This window comes from Pleurodeles waltl, chromosome 2_2, assembly GCF_031143425.1.
Source record: "Pleurodeles waltl isolate 20211129_DDA chromosome 2_2, aPleWal1.hap1.20221129, whole genome shotgun sequence".
NCBI lineage: Eukaryota > Metazoa > Chordata > Amphibia > Caudata > Salamandridae > Pleurodeles > Pleurodeles waltl.
The window spans coordinates 980,247,725-980,275,719 of NC_090439.1; the positions used below are offsets into that span (position 1 = coordinate 980,247,725).

Below are 27,995 nucleotides of genomic sequence, written 5' to 3' on the forward strand. Positions count from 1 at the left end.
TGAGCACACGCTGACCCCAAAGGCCATTGCTTGGCTGATTGGATGACCACAACATTGACAAGATGTTGTGGAAGATATTTTAGGACTGTGGCCAAAAGGTCCTCATTGAAATGTAATGAAAGCACATTTCTGAAGGTCATAAAAAAGGAGTGCATATAAAGGGTGATAAGAGATTTTAATCACAATATAAATCATTTGTTGGTGGTACAATACTCATTTTAGGAATTTCAGTATATTCTAGAGTGGTTTTACACTGTGTAAAATGCTGATCTTTTGCTGGGATTTGATGACCCATGTTTGAGAGAAAACAGTTTTCTCCATGATTTTCTCATAGAGGTTATGAAAGGTGTTCCAAAAGCTAAAATGAGAACATATTCTGTGTAAATTCACAATATCTCCTTCAGCCATGTGGGAATAAAGTAAAATATGTACTTTCAACAGCAACATCAGCCTGTCACTTGATTTCCCTGGATTCTAATGCAGAATCCCACAGTGTTCTTATGAACAACTAGAGCTCTACCAGTCTTTTATTATGACAAAAGTGTGTCACACACGAAGCCATCTGGATTAAATCAAAACTGAAAACGTAAAACGTTTGCTTTTTAAATGAACAAACTAAGGGGGTTTTAATTTGTCATAGACAGTATGGTCTTTGTCTCTCACAGTGATCTAATGAGCAACTAGAGTGCTAACATTCTGTATTTATGACAAACATAGGACAAGTTATAGTTTGTTAAGCTAACTATAACTTGTACATTCCATTCAATATTCATGACCTCACCAATTACATCACTCATAACATGGTAAATGACAACATTAATGACATCTCAAATGATGCCAAAGTCAGCAAAACAAAATACGCTCTTCCTATGGAAACCCTACCGCCACTGTGTAAGATAGATAGATGGATAGATAGATAGATAGATAGATAGATAGATAGATAGATAGATAGATAGATAGATAGATAGATGTATTTTTATTGTTATTCACTTGGACCTATTCTCATAGAGTTTTGGGTCATGTGTGTAATTATGCCTATTGTTAGAATATTAGAAGAGCCCTATGTAACTGATCTTACGCTTTATGATACAATTCAATATAGTTAGGACTTTTTAAAATGCATACCTGCCCTGTTGACTATGACATCATCTTTGAATTTATGCACATATTCTAATATAAATATTATTAAAATGACAGATTAATTGGCATATAAAACAAACTCTAGGTGATTGTTGATATAAAACACAACATAATAAAGTCATCTTTATATAAAAATACTTTATTTATGAATGAATCATTTGTACAATACATTCTGTATTAGAAAGACAAGAAACACATGGCTAGAATAAATAGAGGTATTGAACAGAATCTTGTACAAAATGAGCTATTCTGGTCAATATTTTGAAACCACAAATGATTTAACCTTTTGTAAAAGTTTTGAAAAATGTACAATGGACTTTGTGTCTCGTAACAACCAAATTGGGTCAACCCAATCTCGTATTTTTAATTGTCAACCTATTAACATTCGTAGACTGTGAGCAAAGTACTTCTTTGTGTTCAAGTATGGTAGAATGGAAGTGCTTGTTTGAGTGTCGGCATACGGGAAAGAATTATACCTTTCTGATATCACATGACGGAGTTGTCTTATTTCAGCGCATTCTACAAGACTATTGAAAAGCTACAAGATTGTGCAATTATAGAATGGATCTCAGAACATGCTAAGTAAGCCTTTAGGGTTTAATAGATCTACGAATCCCTTGGAGAGGCCAAACCCATGGCCAAAAGTCTAAGGATTTAATTAACCATTGTCTATTCATCCAGCAGAAAGGGTATGCTAATCCTTGCTGGAGAAGCATCGAATTCACTGTTCATCAGAGAGGAAAAACATTAGGTCTTCAAGTTGATTTGATTGACATGGGAGTAATATATATTTTAACTTACTCACCTATTCTCAAAAATACATGACGATTTTGCCCATATGTTAATTATTAATAATAAAGGAACCTAAGCAGTGCTGCATATTGGATATTCTAGCTGTGACCCATATTAAGATGAATGTTCACCTCCTGCAAAGTGAGTTTAATAAACGTAGCTAATATCCAAATATTCTGTTAGTGGATTTATGTTACACTTTAAACTGTCAAATGTACATATACAAATCGTTTGAGCTGTTCTTGTTTTGACTCTTAACTCGAATGTCTTTTATACAAATGCATCAATCTTAAGTTTAAATAGTTTTCACAGAAATGACTATTCATCAGTTTTAAAAGTACAAAGAAACATTTTATTCTTTCTTTTGTGAACAATATGAACCAATATAAAGTTTCACATTTTGGCCAGTTTAATAAAACAAGTATGAATCCTTTCAAAAACACATTTAAAAAAGAAAAAATAGAGAATAAAACATTTTGGCTGATAAGTAAAATATAAAATATGTAACTTTTTTTTAAAAAGGACATAAAAATAGAACACACAAAAATACAATATTATAAAAAATACAGCATCACCATTGTTCTTTCACTTGGCATTACATTTGGCAGCTTAAAACAATAACCTTTCCTAGAACAAAACTAACTTTTAAAATAGTTCATAAATTACACTGTAAGGCATTGTGAGTATTGTTCGACCCAGAACACTGGTGATGTGTTGCATAGTTAAACCTCACATTCAACAGAAATATTGCTGTTTTTTTCTGGAGACAGGCGAAGCGATTCCTTTTCCTTTCCCTTGTATACAGTAATGTAAAGATGTAAAATGAGAAGAAAGGCTTAGATACTCCACAGTATCTAGTGAGTGATGTGTAAAGTATATATTTGAGCGGAATTACCTTTAACCCTGTCTGTCCCCCATCAAGTCAAAACATAATGTGTTGAATAGAGGTCACAGTGTAAATGGGTCGTTGATCTTCCAAATGCCTTCCTTACCATGACCAACCACATAAGCAAGACCAGTGAGGTATATAGAACATAACACTGTCAAGCATATGCACAACTAAAAGTGCATAAAGGAAAATGTCGCCCCATTTTCAATGGAGAAACATTAGTTCGATCTGTTTATTTTCTTGGAAATGGTTGACTGTTTTGCTTTGGAAAAATGAAAATAAGCCCATAAAACATGTAAGTCTTCAAGTCCAAGCAGCAGTGTTGTGTTTCCCTTGGTGGCATATCTCCATGCCATTAATACTAGTTCCTAGACAATGTCTCTTAAGTTTTGGGTATTTGTTCTACAACGTGGAAGTGAAACAGGGTACATCATACATCAAGCACCATGTCGTATTGCTGTTCCTTCTTCCGCCTGCCGCATTTGGTGATTAGAACCACATATAAAGTCAAGAGCATAGCCCAGTAGCAAGCATAAAGTATTGCACCTATCATCAGGACTGTCTGCTTTGTTTCGGAGAATGGCTTTTTTGTCTCCTTCCATACAGTGTAGATCACTCCTCCCAAGAGGATGGAGAACCACACGGATATAGGAATGAGTCCTATGAAATTGACGACTATGGTTTTTCTTCCGGATGTGCCCCAACCTGCCTTGTTTATCGTGGCAATTGCAAATATTTTGGCAGGGAGAAGGCTTGACATGTACAACACTGAATAGAGAGACATAAACACCATCACAATGTTTCCTCTAAGGCAGCTGGCAAAGGAAGACTTTATAAGACCAACTAACTGGACTGTCAGCAAAAACAGGAGGATATTCCAGATCTTTCCCCGATAGAACAGTTGGATGACAGTTGCAATGAGAAAAAAGGGAAAGAATCCAGTGATAACAGCTTCATAGGTCATCCATAAGTGGTGTTTGTGGAACCACATTGCATTGTATAACCATTCTCTAAAGTAGGACTTACTCCATCGCGTTTGCTGGTTTAGCCACCTTAAGTACTCTATGGGTGTTTCCGTAAGGCACTTTGATCTTGCTGTGTACTTGGTAGCATACCCCAGGCTCAACACTCTGTTGGTAAGATGGCGGTCATCTCCAAAACTGCACTGGGAACCCATAAATTCTTGGTTGTACCAATCTTCAATGAATTCATGCAGAAGCGAGTTTCTGTACATTCCCAGTGGACCACTGATGCACTGTACGCAGCCAAAATATGATTGGCAAGCTCGCTCTATGTTGAAAGCCATCCAATATCGTACGGAGCTGAGAAAGGAGATCCAGGAATCATACTTGTTTAAAATCTAGAAGAAAAGAAAACAATCATGTATCACTGAATCTACCACAGGCCTGTCCACAACATAAACAGGAGAAAAATACATTTTAGCCAAAGAAAGGTGTTAGCCTTTGTTTTCATGGCGTTATTTCAAGAGTTGAAGGTTGAAACCAAGAAGACACCCAAGTACTTCTAGTTAAGCTATGAGCTGGAATTAGAATTCAAAGCTGCACCTTTAAGGTTTTTGGTTTTTGTTTATCGTTGAATCACAAGGCATATTCTAAACATACTTATTAAACAGGCAATCTAGATTTTAGAAGCTAGGATGTCTATAGCCTCTTAGTGGTGTAAGGAAACTACAGAGAGCCCTCCCACAGCGAAGGGCTATAAAAGACCCCATTCCATATCCCAACCAGTCTTTCACCCCATAGCAAACCTTTACAAAGCTTCACAGAGACTGGTTTAACAGGAGGGGTAGGAGACAGTAATTAACCAGACAAGGAGATATTGGTGCATGTTTTTCACTGTTGAAAAGTTCTAATGGGTACACTTGATATATTCTAAACCCAGGGGGGTTGAACTTTATCAGGTGTAATAAATTCCGACTGGGGCACTCGTAATTAGGGCCCTACTGTGGAATTGTACATTCCCTTCTTGCACTTCCTCTCTGTGTGCTCTTTTTCCCACCTGTCTCTTTATAGCCTCTCCCTCGCTTTCTCCTGTCTGTGTCTTTCTGTTAAGTGTCTGTTATTCAGAAGTGTTTTTATTCTATGCATGTTGTTCAATCCGGCTCTCTCTTCTCTCTCTCTGGTGTCTATCTTCTTTCCCTTTATTCCCTCTCCTGTGCTCACATTCAGATACTTTTTCTTACGTGGTTTGTAACCTTTATCAATCTCTCTCTCTCGCTTTCTCTCCCTCTCTCTCTCTCTCTCTCTCTCTCTCTCTCTCTCTCTCTCTCTCTCTCTCAGCAGGCTCTTGCTCCCTAAACTCTATTAAGTTTTCATCTTTCTTACTCTCTCTGGATTCTTCATAGTGCCCTCTTTCTTCGTCATTTCTCTTTCCCTAGTGATCCATCCCTCAGTCGTGGCTCACAGCGCTAAAAAGGGGCGGGCAAGTGCAGCGCGAAGCGGGGAGGTGGGGAGAGGGGGAGTCAGGGGTACATTTAATTATTTAAAAAAAAAAAAAAAAGGTACCTTGTCCACCGCTGCTCCTCTTACACCCGTCTCTGCAGGGAGGCACAGGTTCCCAGCCTGCCCTGTGGCCAATCCTGACACTGCTCAGAGAAGTGTCAGAACTGGCTAGGAGCACCCAGCCAGGGTGCTCACAGCCACCTGGGAGCCTGTGCAGGCTCTCTCCAGCCCTGCAGTTGGGGAGAGCCCTGTGCGATTATGTGATTGGCCTGCCCGAGATGGCTGGCCAAATACACATGCGCTCTGAGGGGGAGTGCTGTGCACTCTCCCTCACTGCTAGTCACCCCCATGGCCCGCCCCTTTCTGAAAGGTTTGCAACTTCTGCTGCTGGCGGGGGAGCGACGCTCCTCCGCCCAAACAGAGGAGCTGCCCCGGCCCTCTATATCACTCTTTTCTTACAATGACTCATGTGTGAATTGACACTGTTACATGGGTGCCTTTGCCCTGGGATTTTCTTCACTGCATCAATAAATGGTGCAGCATTCAGAAAACTGACAAACACATCTCATGGAGCAGCCTTTTAACAAGCAGCAGGAGTTGCTATTCCTTATTTTACCAGATTGTACTGGCATTGTATGCAAGCTTGAGAGGCACCTTACAGTCCCTCCTCTCCCACCCCTCCACCCCTCCCCACAGCATGAGGGCTGAGGGGCCCTGCGTTAATCTCTTACGGCCAGTTGGGATCTGTCGGCAGGACCGGACAGTCATTGTTAGTAGCTATGTTTCCCTACAGACATTGATTACATTTTTGAAAACCTCTGTATTGTTGATTACGACGCGTGTTTTGGTTGTTGTGGTCAGTCACACAACTTTAAGGCATCTTGCTCAAGCACATTAGGGATAATAAAGATGATTCTCTCATGACACAGGTTCCGCGAACCTGCACCAACTTTGCCTTTATTCCTCGCTGTTAATTCTTCTTCTTAAATTCATCATGATTGCTCCCTGTGCTCTTATCCATCCCTTTGAGTACATTTCTAATATACTATTCCCTTCTCTAATTATCTGGAAGCATTTTTTGTCCCTGCTCGTACCATGCTTTGTTCCATGCTGTCTCCTTCCCAATAAACCCATCTAGCTTTTTCATTCTTGTACCATGAAAATGTGGTGCTAGGGAATTAGAAAAAAGCAAAGTCCTGTGTGCTAACTTTTTGAAAAGTGAGTTATCTAAAGGACCAAGGCCCTCAGCCACCAAGAGGGGGCATGTTTCAATATAGAGCCCCTTCTCAGATTTGTAGACAGTAAAGCGGAATAAATAGGGCTATTTCTAACCTTTGTGTGACGTCTACAAAGTGTAGAATTATTTCCCTTTCTTTTTCACCCTACTCATTAGGTAATGCAATAACACTTTTTGTCCACCAGGAGGTAGTCTTAAGAGAGCCCCTCTGCATATTACTCATCTACCCCCACTACAATACACCAAGGGCCAGATGTAGGAACCGGTTTGCATGTCGCAAACTGCGAAAAACGCAGTTTGCGACATGCAAAACGGCCATTGCGATGTTGATTCACATTTTGTGAATCCGACTCGCAAATAGGAAGGGGTGTTCCCTTCCTATTTGCGACTCACACAGCGATGTAGAATTGCTTTGGGACCGCGAAAGCGGTCGCAAAGCAACTCGCAGTTAACACCCACTTGAAGTGGGTGGTAACTCATTCGTAAACCTGGAAGGGGTCCCCTTGGGATCCCTTCCCCTTTGTGAATGTCACTGAAAATATTTTTTCAGAGCAGGCAGTGGTCCAATGGACCACTGCCTGCTCTGAAAAAATGAAACCAAATGGTTTCATTATTTTTTTGAATTGCAACTCGTTTTCCTTTAAGGAAAACGGGCAGCAATTTAAAAAAAAAAAAAACTGCTTTATTCAAAAAGCAGTCACAGACACGGAGGTATGCTGTCTCCAGCAGGCCACCATCCCTGTGAGTGCAGGGACTCGCTATGGCGAGTTGCAGAAGGTGTCTGAGACACCTTTCTGCATACAATTTTGCGAGTTGCAAATTGCGAGTCGGTATGACTCGCAATTTGCAACTTGCAAAATTTTCTGTTCCTACATCTGGCCCCAAGTTCTCAACAACAATGACATGTCTATTTTTTCTATTGCAAGAAATCTGCTGTCTTTTCAGGGCTGTAGGCCACACTGATACTATCATCTACCAAAGTTAGAAGGGGCCCTATAATGAAGCATGCCATCCCTGGGTGGGTGAACGCTTTCATTCTTTCGAGAATTCACTCTTCCAGGAAATAGCACACAAGGCGTAGATATTTTTTGATGTCCTGGGCAGTGAATGTTCATGAGACTAATTTGAAGGGGTGAAAGTGCCTTGATTGTACCTTTATCTAATTTTCTTTACACTTCGATACTTTTTCATTCTCCATACTACTCACTCAATGCTACATCCTTACTCTATGTGTTATTTATCATTCATTCTTTTTGATCTGTACTACCTGGGCAATGTGCTATCCACATTCCATGTTCCATAATATGTGTTCAATTTTTAACCCCTCTTGATCCTTGCTTCATCGCTTCTTCATCATATGACTTGTTCCATGCTTTTACATACTGTTGTCTCCCTATTCTAGGTTACGTGCCCCCTCATCCATGGACCATGATACATGTCAGATGCACAATCTTCATTGTTCCATGCTCCCTCCTCTCTGCTCCATTCTTCATTAATCCTTTATCATCTATCTTTGCTGCCATCTCCATGCTATCTGTGCCATAATTTGTCCTCTCTGGTACATGATATTTACACCTGCTCTATTTTCCTCGCAATGTGCTTTGCTCTCTCCTTTCCATTCTCCCTCCTATCAGTTCTTTGTCCTCCCTGTACCATGCTACTGCCAGAAATTCTATCCTCCTTTTTTCAACTTCCATGATATGTGTTTTTTCTGCATTCTTACCCATCCACTTTAATGCTACCTGTTTCATGCTATCTGTTATATATACCCTCGACTCTGCCCCAGTCTTCCTGCTTTATTGCCCCTGCTCCAGTTCACCTGTCACACGCTTTGTCTTCCTTGCTCCATTCTTCACTCTTCCTCCACGTGCTCTAATATGCTGCGTATTCCATAGTCTCCCTGTCACATTATAACTTTGACCAGCTCTGCTTTCCCTCGGGTCTTCCTCTATCCTCCATTCTCACTGTTGCATCTTATGGCTACCTAATTCATGCTTTCTCTTCCCTGCTATATACAGGCAGGTCCCAGATATTTGCCCCAGGCTCAATATTCCCTGACTTAGTCACCTCTTCCCTTCTCCCTATGCAACCAACCCCAGTGTCAGCTACATACGACGTGCTCCATCCTCCCAGGTCCATACTATTTGCTACAAGTAACATCTTCTTGGATCTACAACACTTGCTATGTTTTCTTCACTCTCATCCATATTAGCTGATTCATGCCCCATTGTGCCTGCTATATCCTTGCACTCCACCTGCTCTACGCTTCATCCATCCTGCTCCATGATCTACACTCACAGTTCCATGAACCATTTTCAATGATCCACAATATTTGTTGCAAGTGTTGAACTCCTGTACTCTGCGCTGTTCTCTCATGCTTCGTGGTGCCCATGCATTGCTCCATCCCTCTAGTGTCAATCTCTATCTGTTGCTCTTTGCTAACTGTGCAGTGTTCCAATACCCTGCTCCATTACTCTTGCTCTCTTTTACATCCATGTTAATCCTTGATCTGTGAAAAATTTTACTTTCTGCATGTTCTATCCATTCTGGCCCATGCTATTTTCTATATGATGGGCAATCCTTCATCTATGGCCTATCCTCTCTGCTCTATGATTCGTCTTGCCATGCTCATCAGCTATTATCTCTGCTCTTTCCTTCCTGCTGCCTATGCCATAATGTGTCTTCAAGGTGTCATACTCCAATGCGTCAAATTCCGATGCGTCATACTCAAATGCCTGTGCCCCGCTGCTCATACAATTTCCCATCAGCAATGTCCGATGTTAACAGCACCATGGAGGTTCAATGACACCGAAATAATTTCTTTACATTGGAAATGATTTGGCAAAGATGTACTAGCACCTCTACCATACGTAATTATGATTCCTCTGCATTGAATGCAACAGGCTTAGTAGGCCTACATGAGAAATGTCAATGACGTATTCCTAAATAGTCACACCAGCATTATTTTTTCAAACACCTTGAAGGCACAAGGGAGAAAACGAAAAAAATGAGACGGGAAAATTATTAAAAAAGAGTGAGGTAGTATCGAATGCAGGTGACAGTAAAGAAGAGAGTGGACAAGTGATAGGGAAAAGGGAAGATGGTGTGAGTATGCAAGTATATTAAGATGAGGAAAGGAAAGGATGTAGTAGATGGCTCGATAATTAAATTAATGAAGAATTGGCAAATAAACACATAAACATATTCATGAATGAATCATGAAGTGAGGCTTAAACTAATTGAGGCACCAATGTATGAATGAATGAGTGAGTGGATCAATTGATGAGGGAAGTACTTAATGAAGATATACAGCACTGCTGGACAACAAGGATTCTCGGTCCCTCAAAGAGAAAACAGATCAAAATGGAAAACCCAACTAACAGAAGGCTAAACAGGCACACAAAGGGTGGAGATGACAGGGAGTGGAGAAAGAGAACTCCACTGGATGAGGCAAAGGGAGAGAAGTAGTGGATGAATGATTACTTATAGTGTGAGTATCTGTAGTGTTGGTAAATGCCTACCGTTCTCGAATGCCGTGCGCGAGGAATTCCACACGCGCTGGTATGTATTGGAGGCATTCGAGAACGGAGGTTGTGACGGTTTTGAATGGCGGACGGAGCAACTGCACGTCTCCCTTCTTCCATGTACTTGAAGAAATAAAGTAATTTCCAGACTCACTCGGTGTGGAGATTCTTACAATTGGCGACGAGGAGAAGAATTAATCCGAGCGCATCATCTTGAGGAGTGTGCTGCACAGTGGGTAGCCACTATTCCGGGGCTGTGAAGCATTTTGGGCTACAGCTGAAGATCGTCTTTTCTACACTGTGAGTTAGAAACTGGGAAAGATGTTCCCAGCAGGCTAAGATCAACGTTGATTGAAGCAGTGTCTGTGTGGGTGTGTACTACTACCGGGACTGCCTCCAACCGACGTCCTCCTGTTTCGGTGGCCATTTTGGATTGGTCAAAACATGACAATGCATCATTGCTAAGTGGCCGCCATTTTAAGTTGGGATAGCTCTACAAACAGAGTGGCAGCCATTTTAATTTATACATTATTTATGCGGCAGCCATTTTAAATTGGGAAAGTACGTGCTAACAAATTTATTGCTAGCTTGACTAACATTAGGAATTGCCTGTGTTTTTTTTTATCAGTTTAATACATCTTTTAAACATTTGTAACCAACTATTAGCAATTATAGTGGTTACCTCTACTTAAGTGGATAATTTTAGAAGGGAGACAGTGCAAATACATGGCGGCAAACAACCCATGGAATTTATCACCTCCACAATCATTTATTCCTGTTGCTGGTTCACCTATATTAAAATGGGAGGAATGGACCTAATCCTCACAATAAGGATGAGGTCCGTGCTTTTCTAGGTTTATTGGAATTCTATTCCAAATTTGTTAATAACTTTTCTACGAAAACATATGATTTAAGGCAATTGCTCAAAGTAAGGAACAAGTTTTTGTGGACAGAGGCGTGTCAAAATGCTTTTGACATGTTGAAAAATGATATTTGCAAAGCCCCACCTTTGCAAGGCTTTGATCCAAGTCTTAGATGTGTCATTACAACGGATGCTAGTTGCAAGGGAATAGGAGCGGTTCTCCCCCAAATTAATAAGGAGGGGTATGAAGACACTATTGCTTTTGCCTCACGTTCATTAACTCCTATTGAAGAGAAGTATTCAGTTATTGAGCGGGAGGCACTTGCATGTGTATGGGCATTGGAATATTTTAGACAGTATGTGTGGGGTACTGCAGTCATATTAAGATGTGACCACAAACCACTTGTGAAGGTTTTAACCACAAAGGGGTTGTATAAGGCTTCTCCCAGGCTTGCCAGAATGTCTGTACGATTGTTTGATTACAACTATGTGGTGCAATACTTACCTGGAGTGAAGAATATAGTTGCAGATTTTTTAAGCCGCATGCCTTTGCCATCCAACGATACGGATGAGTTCCAGAATTCTGATGAAGATAGTAAAGATGACATGTGGGTGGCTATTGTAGAGGAAGGTGTATGCAATGGTATTATGCGAGATGAATGGAATACAGAGCAGAACTTAGATGAGGTGATGAAAGAATTGAGCGTCATGATTACTAAAGGGTGGCCGTTAAAGAAAATGGTTAATAAAAATGTGTTACCTTTTTGGGAAGTAAGGGACGAATTAACTATGGAAGATGGTTTATTTCTTAGGAATGGAAAGGTTATACCTCCCATCACCTTAAGGGGGAAAATTCTTGAGATTTGTCACGAAGGCCATCTTGGCATAGGGAAAACTAAGAATACAGTGAAACATTGGTACTGGTGGCCGGGGATAGATAAGGAGGTAGAAAGAATGGTGAGACATTGCCATGTTTGTGAAAATGCAGATAAAACACATGTGATGTTGAGACCGCCTTTGCATCCCATTCCTTCTCCCAACATGTCATGGGAAAGAGTTGGTATTGATGTGATGGGACCAATTGGTGAAGGTGAAAAGCAAACCTTCCTGTTAGTGCTTGTAGATCACTTTTCCAAGTGGCCGGAGGTAGGTATTGTAAGGAAGGCTGATGTGAGCAGTATCATCAAATTTATGGACAACATTTTTGTAAGAGAGGGTTTACCAAAATGTATTGTGTCGGACAATGGGACACAATTCACGTCATCTGCTTTCCAAGATTATGTGGGAAGGAATGGAATAAAACATCATACTACTTCAATTTACCATCCTGCAAGTAATGGTTCTGTAGAAAGATTTAACCGTGTACTTAAAGGAATGATTCAATGGTCTAATTGCAACAATTTAGTTTGGGAAAGAGAATTATGGAAAACCTTGTGGGCCTTTAGGATTACTGCATGTGACAGTACAAATGTTAGTCCGTTTGAACTCATGAGGGGTAGAACTCCCATGTCTAAGGATAATATTGGTTGGCTCAAAGCTGCTAAAAGAGTAAATTGGTGTCCGGAGGAGGTGAAGACAAATATTGAGAAAGCTCAGGAAAAATATAAGAAGTATTATGATGACAGACACAAGTGTAAGGAGGTTAAATTGTGTGTTGGTGATGTTGCGAGAGTCAAGAGCAATAAACACACAGTGAAGGGCCAAAGTAAATTTTCTTCCCCATGAGAGTAATTGCTGTGTACAATAATTCAGTGCGACTCAATGATGGTAAAGTGTGGCATGTATCTGCTTTGTCACTATGTAAAAGTACTGGAGTTACCTTGGGAACGGAGACTAGTATTCCGAAAAGTCATATGTGGAAAGAATGGTTGGAAAATGAGGGAAGAGAAGAACATGTTCATCAATGTCAATATAGAGAGAATTCAGGGAGTACTGATGATTGTCATCTTCCATCAAATGACCTGAGGTCATCTAACAGTTCCAGTGACTCTAGTAGATTGGAGGGAATCCATTGTAGGAATGGTAGGTGGAGTAGATCTGGCAGGAGAATTGTAAAACCAAACAAGTAAAAAGATTATTATTCATGGTAATGTTCTATAGAAACTGTTTATTAGGATGTGTTCGACTGATTTATTTATAGGTTTATATATGGTTATTTTCATATTGTTTATATATATTTATTGTTTATTTTCATATTGTTTCTTCTGTAAAGAGAGAAGATATGTAGTGTTGGTAAATGCCTACCGTTCTCGAATGCCGTGCGCGAGGAATTCCACACGCGCTGGTATGTATTGGAGGCATTCGAGAACGGAGGTTGTGACGGTTTTGAATGGCGGACGGAGCAACTGCACGTCTCCCTTCTTCCATGTACTTGAAGAAATAAAGTAATTTCCAGACTCACTCGGTGTGGAGATTCTTACAGTATCCTATTCACAAACACTGAGTTTCATGGTCACCACTGAATAAATTGAGCAATCATGAGTCATAAATGTAATTTTTCACAAAATTGTTACTTCAAAGCTTTGCTTCCCCTCACCCCTGCAGAAACGTTAGCGAAAGTGCAGACTGTGTAACTCTCCAGCCTGTAAAAGGTGTGCACTTCACCCAATTGACTCACAACTGCAGTCTGTCTAGGTGTACCCTAGAACCTTTAAGCACAGGCTGCAGCGGTAATCCACTCTGAACTAATGCAGCTCATGCTTGCTGGTGTTGAACGGGCTCTGTAAGCCATTCCTCAGGAGCAATTCTGAGAAAGGATGGACGCCCTGCATTAAAAGAGCATTGGTTTTTCAAATGTGATACAACAGAACCAGACCTACTCTTCTGAGAGCAGGGAGTGGCATCCACGCCTCTTACAAGTATAAGTGCAAAGTAGCAAAACTATCGTTACAGTGAAACTATGAAGAGACTTGTTCAATTCAAAGTCCACTCCACATTGGATTTCAACAAAGAGAGTCGTGTACATGTATCGCGCCCTTTCACAGCCAAAGTGGTATATTTGGGCTGATAACAGATATTGCTAGCAAATCAGTGGTACTCAGCTGAAGATGCTCTGCTCACCTGCACATCCCCACCAACACCACCAACCATCATGTCCTCCTCCAGTACTTTCACCATCTCCACGGAGCAGGCGGGGTCCAGCATAGTGTCGGAGTCGCACACCTATACAAAAAAAAGTGTGACTATGAGGACATGGGAAGTGTATTACATGTTAAGACTGCAGTGTGGGCTGTGAGTTCTATTTATATCTAAACACCAGCCCCGTTAAATGCCTTTACTCACACCAAAGGGCTGCAGTGTGAGAGAACCAAGCTAATCACCCACTGAAAGAAAACATTCTTTAGAACTGACCTCACAAAGCCACATCTGTATTATGACGCCGATGAAAGATGTATTTATTTTAGAACTGTACTAGACTGTGAACAAGGCACTCACACACGCTCGTTTGGCTTTAAGAATTGCACTTTTCACAGAGGGACTTTTGAGCATAGTTTGAAGAGTTCAAATAAAAATTATTTCCCATATAGGTATTTGCCATACAGAGTTGTGTACTTCGATTAATTTCACTTTTATATATGTGTGTGTTCCATTTAAAATGCAGTTCATACTTGTTTAAGCATGTTTTCTACTGTTTCTCCACATGTTTATCCCGCTCCTTCCTCATACTCTTGCTTGCCTCCCTGGTCCTTGAGCTTGGTACATTCCATAGAACGTTGTTGCGTTCTCACGTTTTAAACACACAAAACCATAGAAATTCTCTTGATATAGGTATAGTTATCTCAAGTAACTATAACTCGTGCCTTAAGGTAATTACAACTTGCCCCCCCCACCATGGACAATTTCTCGTAATTTTTTTTACTGCAAATATTACATTGATATTATCAGTGATGTTATCAAGGATGTCATCAGTGCCCTAATTTGTGGGGTAACTAGAAGTACATGGCGAGGGCGCGAGTTATAGTTACCTTAGGTCACAAGTTATAGTTAGGAGCCTGCAATTGTTTTTTTTTTTTTTTTTTGACGCAAATTCTCGACTGTTGCAAGTATGCAGGCACATTTTTACAAAAAAAATGCTTTTTTACTCTGGCGGGGTCCCTCTGGGACCCCACAACCAGAGCTAAGGGGTCAGGTTGTCCATACCCTGGCCCCTTTTTTATTTTATTGCTTTTTTTTTCAGACTCAACTGAAGCCGAGTCCCAGGATGGCTGCCATCACTTCCTGGTTTGAAGTGTTGACAGCTAATCAGAGCTGTGCATTTCCCTGCACAAGCTTGTAATTATTCGCGAAGTTGACGCAGCCGTAGATTTCTAAATTTATTTTCCCTTTAATATCTCCAAAACTACTGAACGGATTTACAACAAATAAGCAAAAGCACAATCTGCGTACTAAAAGCTAGCTGTCTGCCAAATTTGGTGTAATTCCGTCCAGCAGTTTGGGCTTAGTCGTGTCTAAAGGTCCTATGGGAATTAACATGGGAAATAGAACTTTTTTGAACCCTTCTTTTTCTTGGCCCCCACTTGATAGATCACCCAAAACTTTCTGTGGGCAACAAGAATCAACAGGGCACTTTGTTTTGGAAAATTTTGTGAAGATTCGTCAAACGGTGCCAAAGATATAGGCAAGTCAAAAAAATTTTAATTTAGGGAAAACTTGTCCTAACTATAACTACATAGTGATGACCGCCACCAGGTAATATATTTAAATATACATATATATTAATTCTGCAGTTCAAAGGCAGGGAAAGGGAGGACATCTTTTCATTCAGATTACCTGGTCTAGAATGGTCATATTTCCAGAGGACATTGTTAGTGCTTCAGTTCATACATGTGATTTGCCTCATTACACTGTTGAATATAAATGGAACACATTACAAGCTACATTATCAAAATTAGAGGAGGGATCAAAAATGGCTGTGCTAAAGGATAAATGAAGCTCATCTTCTTTATTAAGGTGCAAAACCTTATGTTTAGCAGAGGATTCCATGCATGATGAAATACCAGAGGTTAAAACCAAAAGTACAAAAACGCAGCAAGTGGTGTAGGGTGGTGAAGTAGGCAGCCCAATTCTCTACCACCATCTACAAGAAGGCCTTCAACTCCCAGCAGCCCTCCATTATTGTAAATCCTGATGAGGCAGAAATCATGTTTCGGAATATCATCAATAGAGCAGAGGTGACCAACTTTATTTCCAGAACAGATCCGCGCGTAATTTGTGGGAGTACGTCAGAATACGCAAACGTTTCTCATTTAGGTTTATTTATTGTAATTGATATTATGTGGATATTCTAAAGGTTTGACATATATCTATTGCTAATGGACCAATATTGGACACACTCAGGGTCTAATTACGACCTTGGCAGATGAGATACTTTGTCACAAATCTGACAGATATCCTTCCCGCCGTATTACAAGTTCCATTATGTCCTATGGAACTTGTAAAACGACAGGCGGGATATCCGTCATCCATTCACCAATGTAGTAATCAGTGTACAAAGTGCCTAGAGAAATACAAACTCGATTTGTTCATCCTAAACATGCAGCCTCTTCCTTTAAAAAAATAAAAGTGGCATGGCGAGCAATCAATAGAGCAGATAGAAATACTGCTATGGTAAGGAATGTAAACGTGCTATTTTCCTCTATTGGCATGGACATCATTTAGGGGTCAGCAGGGGTCACCGCTGCAACCCCAGGCTTACCCCTTACCACCTCTGGCACTGTCTTTGCGACCCCTGGCCTCAGAGGTGGCAAAATCTGTCAAGAGGCAACTCGTCCATAGAGTCGCTGTCTGGGGCTCCAGTTTCCTTGTTTTTTTGCCAATGTTTTATTACACTTATAGTGAATAATATTCTGTTATATTATTCACTCTAAGGGTAATAAAGACTGGAGTAGAGTTAGTTGGAATTTATCTTTCTCTGGCAGTGGAGGTAAGTAAAAAGTGCTCTTAAATGTATGTTGTGTGCATTCTTGTGGGTGAGAGTGTGTTTATTTGAGATTGTGTATGTGTGAATGTGTGTGTATGTCTAAGCCTGTGTGTGTGAGATTGAAAGTAAAAGTCAAATGGTGTGTGATGGCACTTCCGCTACCCCTAGCATTTTGATGAATTGACATTGATGTCTATAGGCCCCTTATCACCAGTTTAGGTAGAAAGAATGGGATGCCTAAACATTTGCACTTGCATTGTTAAAGTATACTTGAATACAGTTTACTAAATTATTGTTTTCGGCCATTCTACTTTTAACTTTTATCATCAATGGTTCATGGCAAATCGGAGAAGACTACCAGAGTTAGTTCATTTGAATGACTATATGGATGCAGTTCACTTGACCAAAGGAGTCTCGAAGTCACATTTCCGGTTATTATTTAGCTTAAAAAATTAGCTTATTGTGCTGAAGTTGGCTCTACGATCCATCAGTTGAAAGTCATGTTCATTGCATCTTTAAAACACTCGACAGTCCTCAAAATGGAAAGCTTTGATACTAGGGATTACCCTTTCCTGCATTAGCTTTTATCCACACTGGCTGTATTGTAAACCTTACAACCATGCACTGCAGTTTTGTGTTGTTGATATCTACTACATTAGTGTATTCAGCCCATTAACAGGGTTGATATTAGCTATCTAGATTTTCTTTAGTAACTCAAACTAAGGTTACAATGATTTGAGACATTTCTAGCATGGAGGCTTTGGAAGATTAGTTGATTTCACTATGGTCAAGTCACACTTGCTTTACAAGTATTACAGCTGAAGTGAACCAGCTTGACTATCCCCCGTCTTTGCAGGGCAACGGTACTCTAGTAAGAAGGTACATTTGCATATTCTAATGGTATCTGTTTGTGCTCAGAACTTTTTTGTTATAGAGCCAAACCAATTATCGAAAAGTTTTTTTTCTGAATGTACTTATGTGGGTGACAGAACTTTGCTTGATTTAAGGTCTGATTTACAGCTTGGTGAATGGGGTTACTCCATTACATATATGAAGGCTATCATGTCTGCTGAATTACGAATTCATTATGTCCAATGGAATACAGCGGGTGGGATAACTCACATTTGTGACAGAGTAACCAATCCACAAAACTCTAAATCAGGCCCTTAGGCACTTCTTAAAATGAGGAATCTCAGCAGCAGCATAACCCATACAAATAAATGCTGATAATACCTATGTGTAGCAAGAACCCTCAGAGAAACACATTTGGCTCTATTCATGACTAATTTGTACAACTAAATTCAAATAGGCATACTTCGCAAACAACCATTAACTCTTCCACATGGGAACCTCAAGATCTAAGAAACTCCATGCTCCTGCAGAGTCCTTCAAGTATCCATCCTCTACCTATTGATCCCCAATCTCTATATGGAACCTCTTGGATACACACTTACTGACTACAGCATTGAAAGCCATCGGTATGTTCTTGATCCACAACTCAAAATCTCCTTGTGTAGTGATAATATGTGAATCAGAGCCAGTCTTGATGTAATACAGATCTGGTTGTCAAATAGCCACCTAAACCTCCACCCTTCAAACAAGGAATGCATGTTTAATAGCCATCAACACCAACCAACCACAGTATCAAGCCTAGCTGTCTGCCAGGAACCTAAAGGTCTTTGCCCACAAACTGATAGCCAAGGCAATTCACTTAGAGCCACCCTCGACACAGATTGTCATCTATGGTATTAGTCCTTCTGAAAAAAAGTGAAATCTTGTGTACCCAATTTTGAATTCATAACAACAGCACAAGCATTTGTCCCCTCTTTGCTCTGCTTAAATTCCTCCCCAATAGAAATGTGACATCTAGAAAGGGATGCTACATTCTGCAGCATGGATCCTTCATAGGCTTCTAGTAGTTCATCCATATCACCTCAACACTAAGAGAATTACACCAGTTCACTATTCTACCCTGGATCGTCTTAAAGATCTATATAAGGTCATTAGACACAGCAGATGTGTGTAAGTGGCTGTGAAAATTACCACTTTTAGGGGGTCATTCTGACCCCCGCTGGCGGCGGAAGCCGCCTGCCTGGCGGGAACCGCCAGAAGACCGTACCGCGGTCAAAAGACCGCGGCGGTCATTCTGACTTTCCCGCTGGGCTGGCGGGCGACCGCCAAAAGGCCGCCCACCCGCCCAGTGGGAAAGCACCAGCAACGAGGAAGCTGGCTCCGAATGGAGCCGGCGGAGTTGCTGGTGTGCGACGGGTGCAGTTGCACCCGTCGCGATTTTCAGTGTCTGCCAAGCAGACACTGAAAATCTCAATGGGGCCCTGTTAGGGGCCCCCTGCAGTGCCCATGCCAGTGGCATGGGCACTGCAGGGGCCCCCAGGGGCCCCACGACACCCGTTCCCGCCATCCTGTTTCTGGCAGTGAAAACCGCCAGAAACAGGATGGCGGGAAGGGGGTCGGAATCCCCATGGCGGCGCTGCTTGCAGCGCCGCCGTGGAGGATTCTTTGGGGCAGCGGGAAACCGCCGGTTTCCCTTTTCTGACCGCGACTTTACCGCCGTGGTCAGAATGGCCCCGGAAGCACCGCCAGCCTGTTGGCGGTGCTTCCTCCGTCCCCTGCTCTGGCGGTCTATTACCGCCAGGGTAGGAATCACCCCCTTAGTGTACAGCACCAAACCACGAATCATGGCATGGTCTTATTGAGGATGAAGAAACCTGAGAAGGAAAAGGCCAGAAGACAGCTCTTCTCAATTTACTCATCAAACATCTGGAACGACATTCTCATTAACATCATAATGGTCCCCACCCTACTTCAATTCAGAAAGAAATTGAAGACCCGTCTCTTCACTATTATGCCTAAACTGAATATGAATAACCCTCATTTCATAAACAATCTTCAATGGCATCCCAAGGCTCATGTACCTTTTTCAGCACTCCAGCTAGGTTTTTACACTCAAAGCGTTTGTAAATGTACTTCGGTCGAGAGCAGATGTAAGTGGATTTCCAATGTTGGATTTAAGGGAAAGCATCCACTGTAAGAATATTTTCCCAGGCAGACAAAGTGTCAAATAATAAAAGCACATTAATCAGCATTATAATTTTATGCAATAGTAATTAAATGCCTCTAAATGCTTCGATTTCCAGTTGTCCTGAAAAAATGACTGTAATACTTTTTTCGGTAGCAATCCTGTGAATCCTTGAGAATTCCATGCACCTCAGAAACATCATTTATTTCTCTGCCTATATATTGCTCTGTCTCAGTCTTTCTCTATACCTGGATTTATGTCTTAAGTTTCTTCATCTACATATTGCAAGTAAATGACTGAATTGTTAGTTTCAAAATATATCACATACCTTGAGGAAACAAATAAAACAGAAAAAATCTGCAATAGACTGAAGACATGGGCATTAGGGAAACAAGAGTGATCAAAAGAGGACTGAATTTCTTCCAGCATAAGTAATATTGCACTTCATGACATGACTAGACCCTATTAGGGATGACTAAACACAGATGTTACAGAGCAGCACGTCTTGATCCATCAGTGGGTATGAAGGCTGTGACAGTGCACTTATGGAGAAATTAAGCAGTGCTGCAGCTCTTATGCCAGTGTAATGCATACAGCGGGTGTAGATAGCAACCATAGAAGGGGATGTCCCTATAGATGACCCAGTTGTATGACTGCTAAAAATAGTAGTACTGGGAAGTATGTTTGTGAAGACCAAGCACTGCATGAATTGTGACTCCCTCCAGAAACCTTCCACAAGCATAACCTGCCTCAGTACCGCATCCATAGGACCTTTCATGAACATGAATCATAGTATAGATGGGTAAATTCTTTGGGCGGGTATGCATAGATCATTTTCAGAACTTGTCTTAGGGTAGGCTGCAGAATGCAGGACTTTGACGTGATATAAGATCTCCATGAATACAGTAAAGTCTTCACAATTATTGCTTTCAATGTCCAAAAGCATAATTATAAATCAAATATTAGACCAGTCCAAGAGGAAGACAATCTACTTTGGCTGACCAGAGATCGGGATTTCAGAGGACTTTACTGCAATAAATAACAATTCTTATTCTGCAAACAAGTGTCAAAATGGTGAAAAAAATGGAAATAATACTTTGGGCTTCATAGAAAGTTCCACAGATATAGATGCAGGAATACCAGATGGCTGGAATCTGTGTTTATGGCACATATCTCTGCACCTATATTTGGTGATGAAGTCATTTCCATTGAATGGGCAATAACATGTGGATCCGCGAATGCTAGGTCGAATTCAGCTTCTTTTTCTAGGTTGACATTTCAAAAATGTATTTATTCCCTTTGCACATAGATGACATCGAGAGAAGGCAAAAATGTCAGCCACATTCATGGTGTTAAATGGGGATGAAAGGTCTATTCAGTAGGCAATGTGTAGTACCTGTTTGACCCAATATATAGATTTGGGTAGTGAAAGAGAAGTCTAAGGGCCTCATTTACAAGAAACTGGTGCATCATGATCGATGTGTCAGTTTTCTTGCGCCGCCCTTCCCCCCCCAATGACACCATGTATTTACTATACTGTGCTCCATGGCGCACAGTGTCTACAACTGCATCAGAAATTCTGACACAGTTGTGGCACTAAACCTTAAAATTGCTGGACTAGCATAAAAAATGTTGACGCTAGTCTAGCAATGCTAAGGGGGGGGGGGCATTAAAAACAGCACAGCGTCACTTTAATGCCTGCCCGGAGCAGGCATTTAAAAATGACGCTAGACTGATTCCGTGAAATCTTGTAGATTTCACTGCGCCATTCCTGCGGGCCTCCTAACATGGGAACGTCTCTGATATAACGCAGCAATCAGAGCCACCGCCTTGGGGGCTGGAGATCTGGGTTTGAACGTCGGCACAACATCTTGTGATTCTGGGCAAATCACTTAATCTCCCCTTGCCCATGGACAGCGCCTTGAGATCCTCATGGGTGAAAAGCCATGCTATATAAATCTACATTTCATTTCATTTCCTTGCATACATTATACCTGGCATAGGTATAATGTGACGCAAGGGCTTGCAAACTGGTGCAATTGTCCCATTAGGCCAGTATGTAAAATGGCGCAGGGTGGGGGACTGTTCTGCACCACCAGAGTGTGTAAAAAAATGATGCTAGGGCGGCGAAAGGGGCTTGTAAATCTTTATTCGACCCTGAAATGCAGTTTGGGGTTGGAAGGTTTGCCTGGACTTCATTAATTATCCTTTCCCATGATTTAATTTCTTAGTTTTATATAGAATAAGACATTTTAAATTGTGTGTCTCACTATTTATCAATAACATTACGATTAGTGATTTTTCAAAGCAGACGTTTTACCTTTTATTTCATGTTATTTGAAAATTGGTGCAATTAGTTTGCAAACAATTTTGTTTTTGTTTGTCCGTTTTGAATGTTGCACTTCTCTCAGAGCATCCAGCTTAAAATTTGATTTTTTTCAGCTCAAAAATGTACTCTGTATTTTCTCTGCTGCTGTGCGTGTGAAACACCCATATTTAGGCGTCCTACAGATATTTGGTTTGACAAACATATATCTTAGGGCGGGTAGATGCTGGAGATACAATGCACTCATACTGAGTTGCAGCGCAACAAATCCATTCTAAAGCTCACAGAGAGCTCGGCGACGCGGGGGGAAGAGCCCTGGCGGAAGAGCCAGGTGCAAGAGCGGTGCCTCATGCCAAAAACCTGTCTGTGGCCCGGCAGCTGCTGCCTAAATTCACAACATCCCTTGCAGGCCACTGGGAATCACCACGCTGATGAAATCGAAAACCAATCACGAGCAAATGTGCACAACTCACACTAGAAGGGGTGCTGGGAAACGGGAGAAGCCAGGAAGTGCAGCCATTTAAACTACACAGTGGCACACGTTTCGACTCAGACAACGTCACGACCGAGAATAATTGGGCATCAGTTGTGTCCAACTATTAGAGCATGGATCCGATGCGATGCGCAGCTGGGGAAGAGTTGGCGGGAATACACAGAGGAATTCATGCTTTAGAGTCGTGTGGTCACTGCTGAGAGTCAGATTAATCTTTATTAATCTTGGTACAACAAGGAGGGATTGTAGAAACAAGTACAGTAAGCTAAAGATCTAGCAGCTTTGGAATTGGCACGAAACGACCATACATTGACAGGCAGGGTGCGAAGTAACTGACATGATAATTAGGACTTCGAGACTCTAGAGCAGCCCTCAAATCCTAGATGAAAAATGGTGGCTTTCTTGAAAGTCCACCATTGAACAGTACAACCATTAGCGAAACCAGATCAAGGGATGCGGAGTCACAGGGCGCAGCATTGAGGCTTCCAACAAACTAGGGAGGAGGATATCCCTTGGAAGCATTGGGGAAGACAGGAATAATTGCTCCCCATGAAACCTTGCTGGATCTGACACTAGGCACATAATTAAAAGTTTTGCCGGCAGATTCTGGGAGGCTGGCCTCATAGATGTTTCTGGAGATAGCCTTCTTAGAATGCTTGTCCTCTTGAAATGAGTCAAATACTCTATCGCCAAACTTTGGGTCCGTAAATGGGAGCAGCACCGATAGGGTAAGACCACTGTTATCTTTAAAAGGCCCACACAGTTAATGTCACTCTCTCAAGGACTTCCATCTTGAAGAGGGATGTGTTTTAGCCCATAAGAAAGCCAGTTGCACATAAAGCAATGTTTCCCAGAAGATTTCATTTTATTGTAGGACGCCTCACATTGTCCTAGTGTTCTTGTTACTAATTTACATTGCATGTTTCTTAACTTGCAAGCACACCAGACAAGATTCACTATGGGCACTGTCTTGTGTGCAACTAATTTAATCAATTAAAGGTTTGTGTGAAGTCTGTGGCTGGGGTGTGGGGAGACAGGCATATCATATGATGGGGTCCTACATGGTTCATGAAGTTCTGAGATTCACTGTTAGGCCCTGATGCAAAACAGCAGCCTACATAAGCATATGGACACCTTAATCACACTTGTCCACTTCAAAGAATACAGCCTTGCGGATGTAAGATTGGGGCAAAAGCCTTGAGCCTCTGCCCAGGTAACATTGGAGACCTTGGGCATCTGACCAGCTAAAGGGCAAGAAGTGCCTCAGTGGCAATAGTGGGATCATCTCTGCCTAGTTTGATATCCCATATAGTAGGCAGAAGACAAGAGGGGATTTCTCATGAACTCTTCCATGTGTGAAACTGTGCATTCAGTAGCAGGCCCAAGGCAAGGTCAGCCGATCACAGTGTACGGAAATGAGTCATGAAGGGGCACAATTCCCACTTGTGCACATGCATGGTGTTTGCCTTACACTGTGCATGTTGATACCAACACAGCGTAAAGTGTAAATCAGAGCCATTTCAGACACCTTTATGCTTTGCTTGATACAGTACACCAAGGCTCATGTACTAAGTCCGTAAGAATGATTATCTCTTATTAGGGATGCAAATTAAAGAACCTGCATTTCAGTGGATATTTCTTTGGTCTACTGTTGCACATATGGTTGTAGAACCAGAGGCATTCAGAATTTAGAAGATCTTTCTCAGTCTATTTGGATGCTAGTGGGAATGTGTGCACAAGCACGTACTGTACACAGAGGTATCAAAAACAAGAGAAGAATGACTAGAGGCATAGAGCATCAGATCTAGAGAAAATAGGCATATAAAGTAGTGTTTTCTACTTAAAGGAAGTAATTAGAACTAACAGATGATCACCAGGTTCTGGAAGGCCAGCAATAATAGACATTTAAGCATTTTAGCCTATTGCCAATGATAATGATGGTTGTGAAAGGACCTGAGCTCAAGTTATAACGAAGGTGAGGGCTTTTAACAACTGTTATAGTCTGGGGCAGAAGGACTATAAGGCTATTAAGTAATAAGTTGAAAAGGGAGAAATAGAATGACAACCATTGGCCTGTTGGAACAAGTCTGTACTAGGAGTGAGTGGAATGTTTCGTTCCGTATGCAGAACTTTGGAATTTGGTGAGTTGTGGCCAAATTCCTGCAATGACAGCATGGTAGAATTATTTCCCGTGATGCTCCAGAAATGCGAGTGCAAGTGAGATTTGGCATCCCCTAGCATCATTTTCTAACATAGGTTGTCGTAGGCAGTTGCGAGTGGCTGTCGTCAGAGGGCTGCTTCTCGGTTATATTTGCTACAGCTTGAGTAGATTTCAACTTGAACGGCACAAAAATCAGCATGAGTGGCTATGTACTCTTGCACTCTGCATGGTGCTGTTTGCACTTCTCGCACTAATGGTGCTAAATTGCAGTGCGAGCAGCACAATTTTCCATTTGCGGAACTCCATGGAATCTCACACAGTTTTTATGTAACTGCATAATTCTGAAACTCTGCGAGTTCCGCCAACCCTTAAACTTTACCAGCATTACTGGCCCTGAACCACTTTATTATCTAAAGTGGAGCTCTCAATATTTATTGCAGTGTTCTAATTCTGGTTATGGTCTCCTTATCATACTCATCCTCTTGCAACAGGGCCTGTACTGAGGTAGAAGAAGGGGGAAAGATCTTGTCATCAAGACAGTGAAATAGAAAATAGTTTTATGTGTGAGTGAAAGATACCTTTGCATTCGATGTGGCTATTGCTGAGAGATAAATGCGAGGATAGAGCTTCCCCATATTTAAGATAGTTTGCTTTTATGCACATTAACTACAGTATCAAAATGAAATATAATCAATGCAGTCTAATGAAGATGGTGTTGATATTTTTGGCTTTCAATGCAGAAGCAAAGGGTAACTTTTTCACAATCATGTTCATAGACGTCATAAGTGTTTTCCACAGACTATCTTTCTCTCCATAAAACATGAAAAAAGTCTAGAAGGTTTGAAATAGTTGTCTGAAGCTATGGATTGCCTCTAGTTATTAGAAATGGGTATTGAAGATATTTATGCAGTCCTAAGTAACATGCTTAGGATCTCTCTCCCCATTCCCCTTGTACTAGACTTTCTTGGAGGAAATCAAGACCAGGGACAGTTACGAGCCTGAAAAAGATGCACAGCTCCACTGGGGCGTCCAGAAGGGCTGAAATGGCTACTTTTAGAAATTTCAAAGAGCATCTGCCGTTAGGGACAAGAACATGTGTTTTGACACAAGATGGATGAAATACACATGCACCTTCAATGAAATGAGCTATTGCAGTCTTTGTATAGAATTTAAATACTCTCTGACGCCCAGAAGTGCAGACCTGTGACCAGAATAAAGAAATTGCTTTAAGGCAGTTTTTGCACCATTTTCACTCCAGAAGATTCCAAAACATCTGTACGCCCCCCTTCTCTAATAACCATTCCCCAGACATCAAGCTAGCACCAATGTAATGTACAGTGCAAGTTCCTTCATTTGAATGAGGGTTTGACCCATTTAAAATGAAGTCATGTCTTTGCCAAGCTAGCTGTGAGATACTGAAAGCAAGGGCACATACTCATCATGGCCTTGGAGCCACCCTGGAGGTAGTGCATAACTAGGGATATCCCACATCCCTTTGGAGAGGGCCCATCAGTGAACATGACGGTGCAATAAGGATCGTAAGGTTAGTGTTTATGTAGACACATCATGCATGCTTATCCCTGAGGGGAGTCTTGAAAACCTCTCTCAGACACGAGACAGAGCTTGATGTTTAACATCCTTCTACATGGGGACCCTCGGGGCCTCCATGAAGGGGTACCTGCCACTAATCGAGAAACACAATGCGAGAACTAATAATCTGTCCTACCATGCTCTACTCAATCCACAGTGAATGTGCTAACCTGACAAGTTAGTGTGTGTGCTGCGTAGATTGTATTGTTTGATAAAATGCGTGTCTAGCACCAGTCAGCTCAGGTATACCCAGTGAAGGTACACATTGGCTTAAACGCGGGCCATTTGCCCCTACTGTAACCCAGCCCCAAATCTGTGGACCCCTCAACAGTCTGTCTGAAGGATTTTGAGAACAGGTTGCACAACTATTCAATTAGGTCACATCTACACACCTGAATGGGGACTAAGCAGTGTGTTGTGAAAACGTCCAACATTTATTTAAAGAAAAGCTCATCTACTATTATATACCAGGTTTAATGTATATTTGGTGCTATGATCCAGTCTACCTTATTGCATAAGATAAAATGTGAGGGGAAGATACACAGCAATAATTGCAACCTTGTGAAATGTGAAGAATGTGGTGCACTAAATTACGTCACATTATCGTAGCCCCACCCCTTCATTTGAAATTCCACAAAGGAATAGGGCGTCATTACAAGTCGGCCAAACTTTGGTGCAGAGATGCCATGGGGCTGGAACTAAAGTTACCAGGTGGTATCTTCGTTATTTTCCTTGAAATGGGAAACAACTGGTCTGACTTGGAGTTACGGGGTGATTTACCTGACACTTTTTCACCTCTTCGGTGATAACATGCTGATATTTTTCGCTTGCTCTGTGCAGGTGGAACGTGTCAGCGGGATTGCTACTGATAGGTCATGGAGTGATGCAGGAAGGGTCCAAGGCAGGCTTGGGTTTGTCTGGGGGAAGCATTGTCTTTCCCCCATACTGCTGCAGGTGGCAGGAGGGGGTCGCGGAATGCTTCTGCCTACTGAACCTACCCTTACAATGCCTCTGGACCCAACATTTTCAGACGTGATAATTCTGGGCAGGTGCACACCTGTGATAGTGACGTGGAGTATTTTACCCAGAGTTATCTCTCAGGTGAAATTTTCCAACTCGCAGTGTGGGTCATAATAGGATATAACCTGGTCTGTCTCTTAAAGGAGCGCTACAGGAGGATGCATGTTACAAGCCTTTTCCATATTTTGTCTGATCATCAGCAGACCAACAGAGGCGCAGAAAGAGAAGCGGCTCTTTTTCTTGGTAGAGCGTTTGTTCTTAGTTATGAATCTTAGGTAATATGTAAATTAGCTTATTACACATCAGCATGAAACTAACCCATTACACTACCCCAAATTTTGAATTCCTTTCCAATACGACAATTTATCCATTTATGAGGAGAACTGATAACCATACTTATATAGCATGGGTTATATATTTATGAGACATAGCAAAATAACAGTTAGTTTGACGCGGCAGCTGTGCTTGGGCATGCTATCTTTTGCTTTAAGAACAGTAACAAGCAATAGGAGGAAGGTTCAGAGCTTGCACTGCAGTATTTC

General features: G+C 41.5%; 1 protein-coding gene across 1 annotated transcript in view; it reads right to left on the minus strand.

Annotated features, from left to right (window-relative positions):
• Positions 1 to 1,258: 1,258 nt before the first annotated feature.
• The window catches only part of HAS2 (hyaluronan synthase 2), a 60,652-nt gene continuing 33,915 nt past the window's right edge, over positions 1,259 to 27,995 (minus strand). Inside the window, exons 3-4 of the mRNA XM_069220685.1 lie at positions 13,967 to 14,068; positions 1,259 to 4,181 (exon numbers count right to left, since the gene is read on the minus strand). Coding sequence (XP_069076786.1) covers positions 3,252 to 4,181; positions 13,967 to 14,068 — 1,032 coding nt within the window. The 3' untranslated portion in view covers positions 1,259 to 3,251. The remainder of the gene's footprint in view (positions 4,182 to 13,966; positions 14,069 to 27,995) is intronic.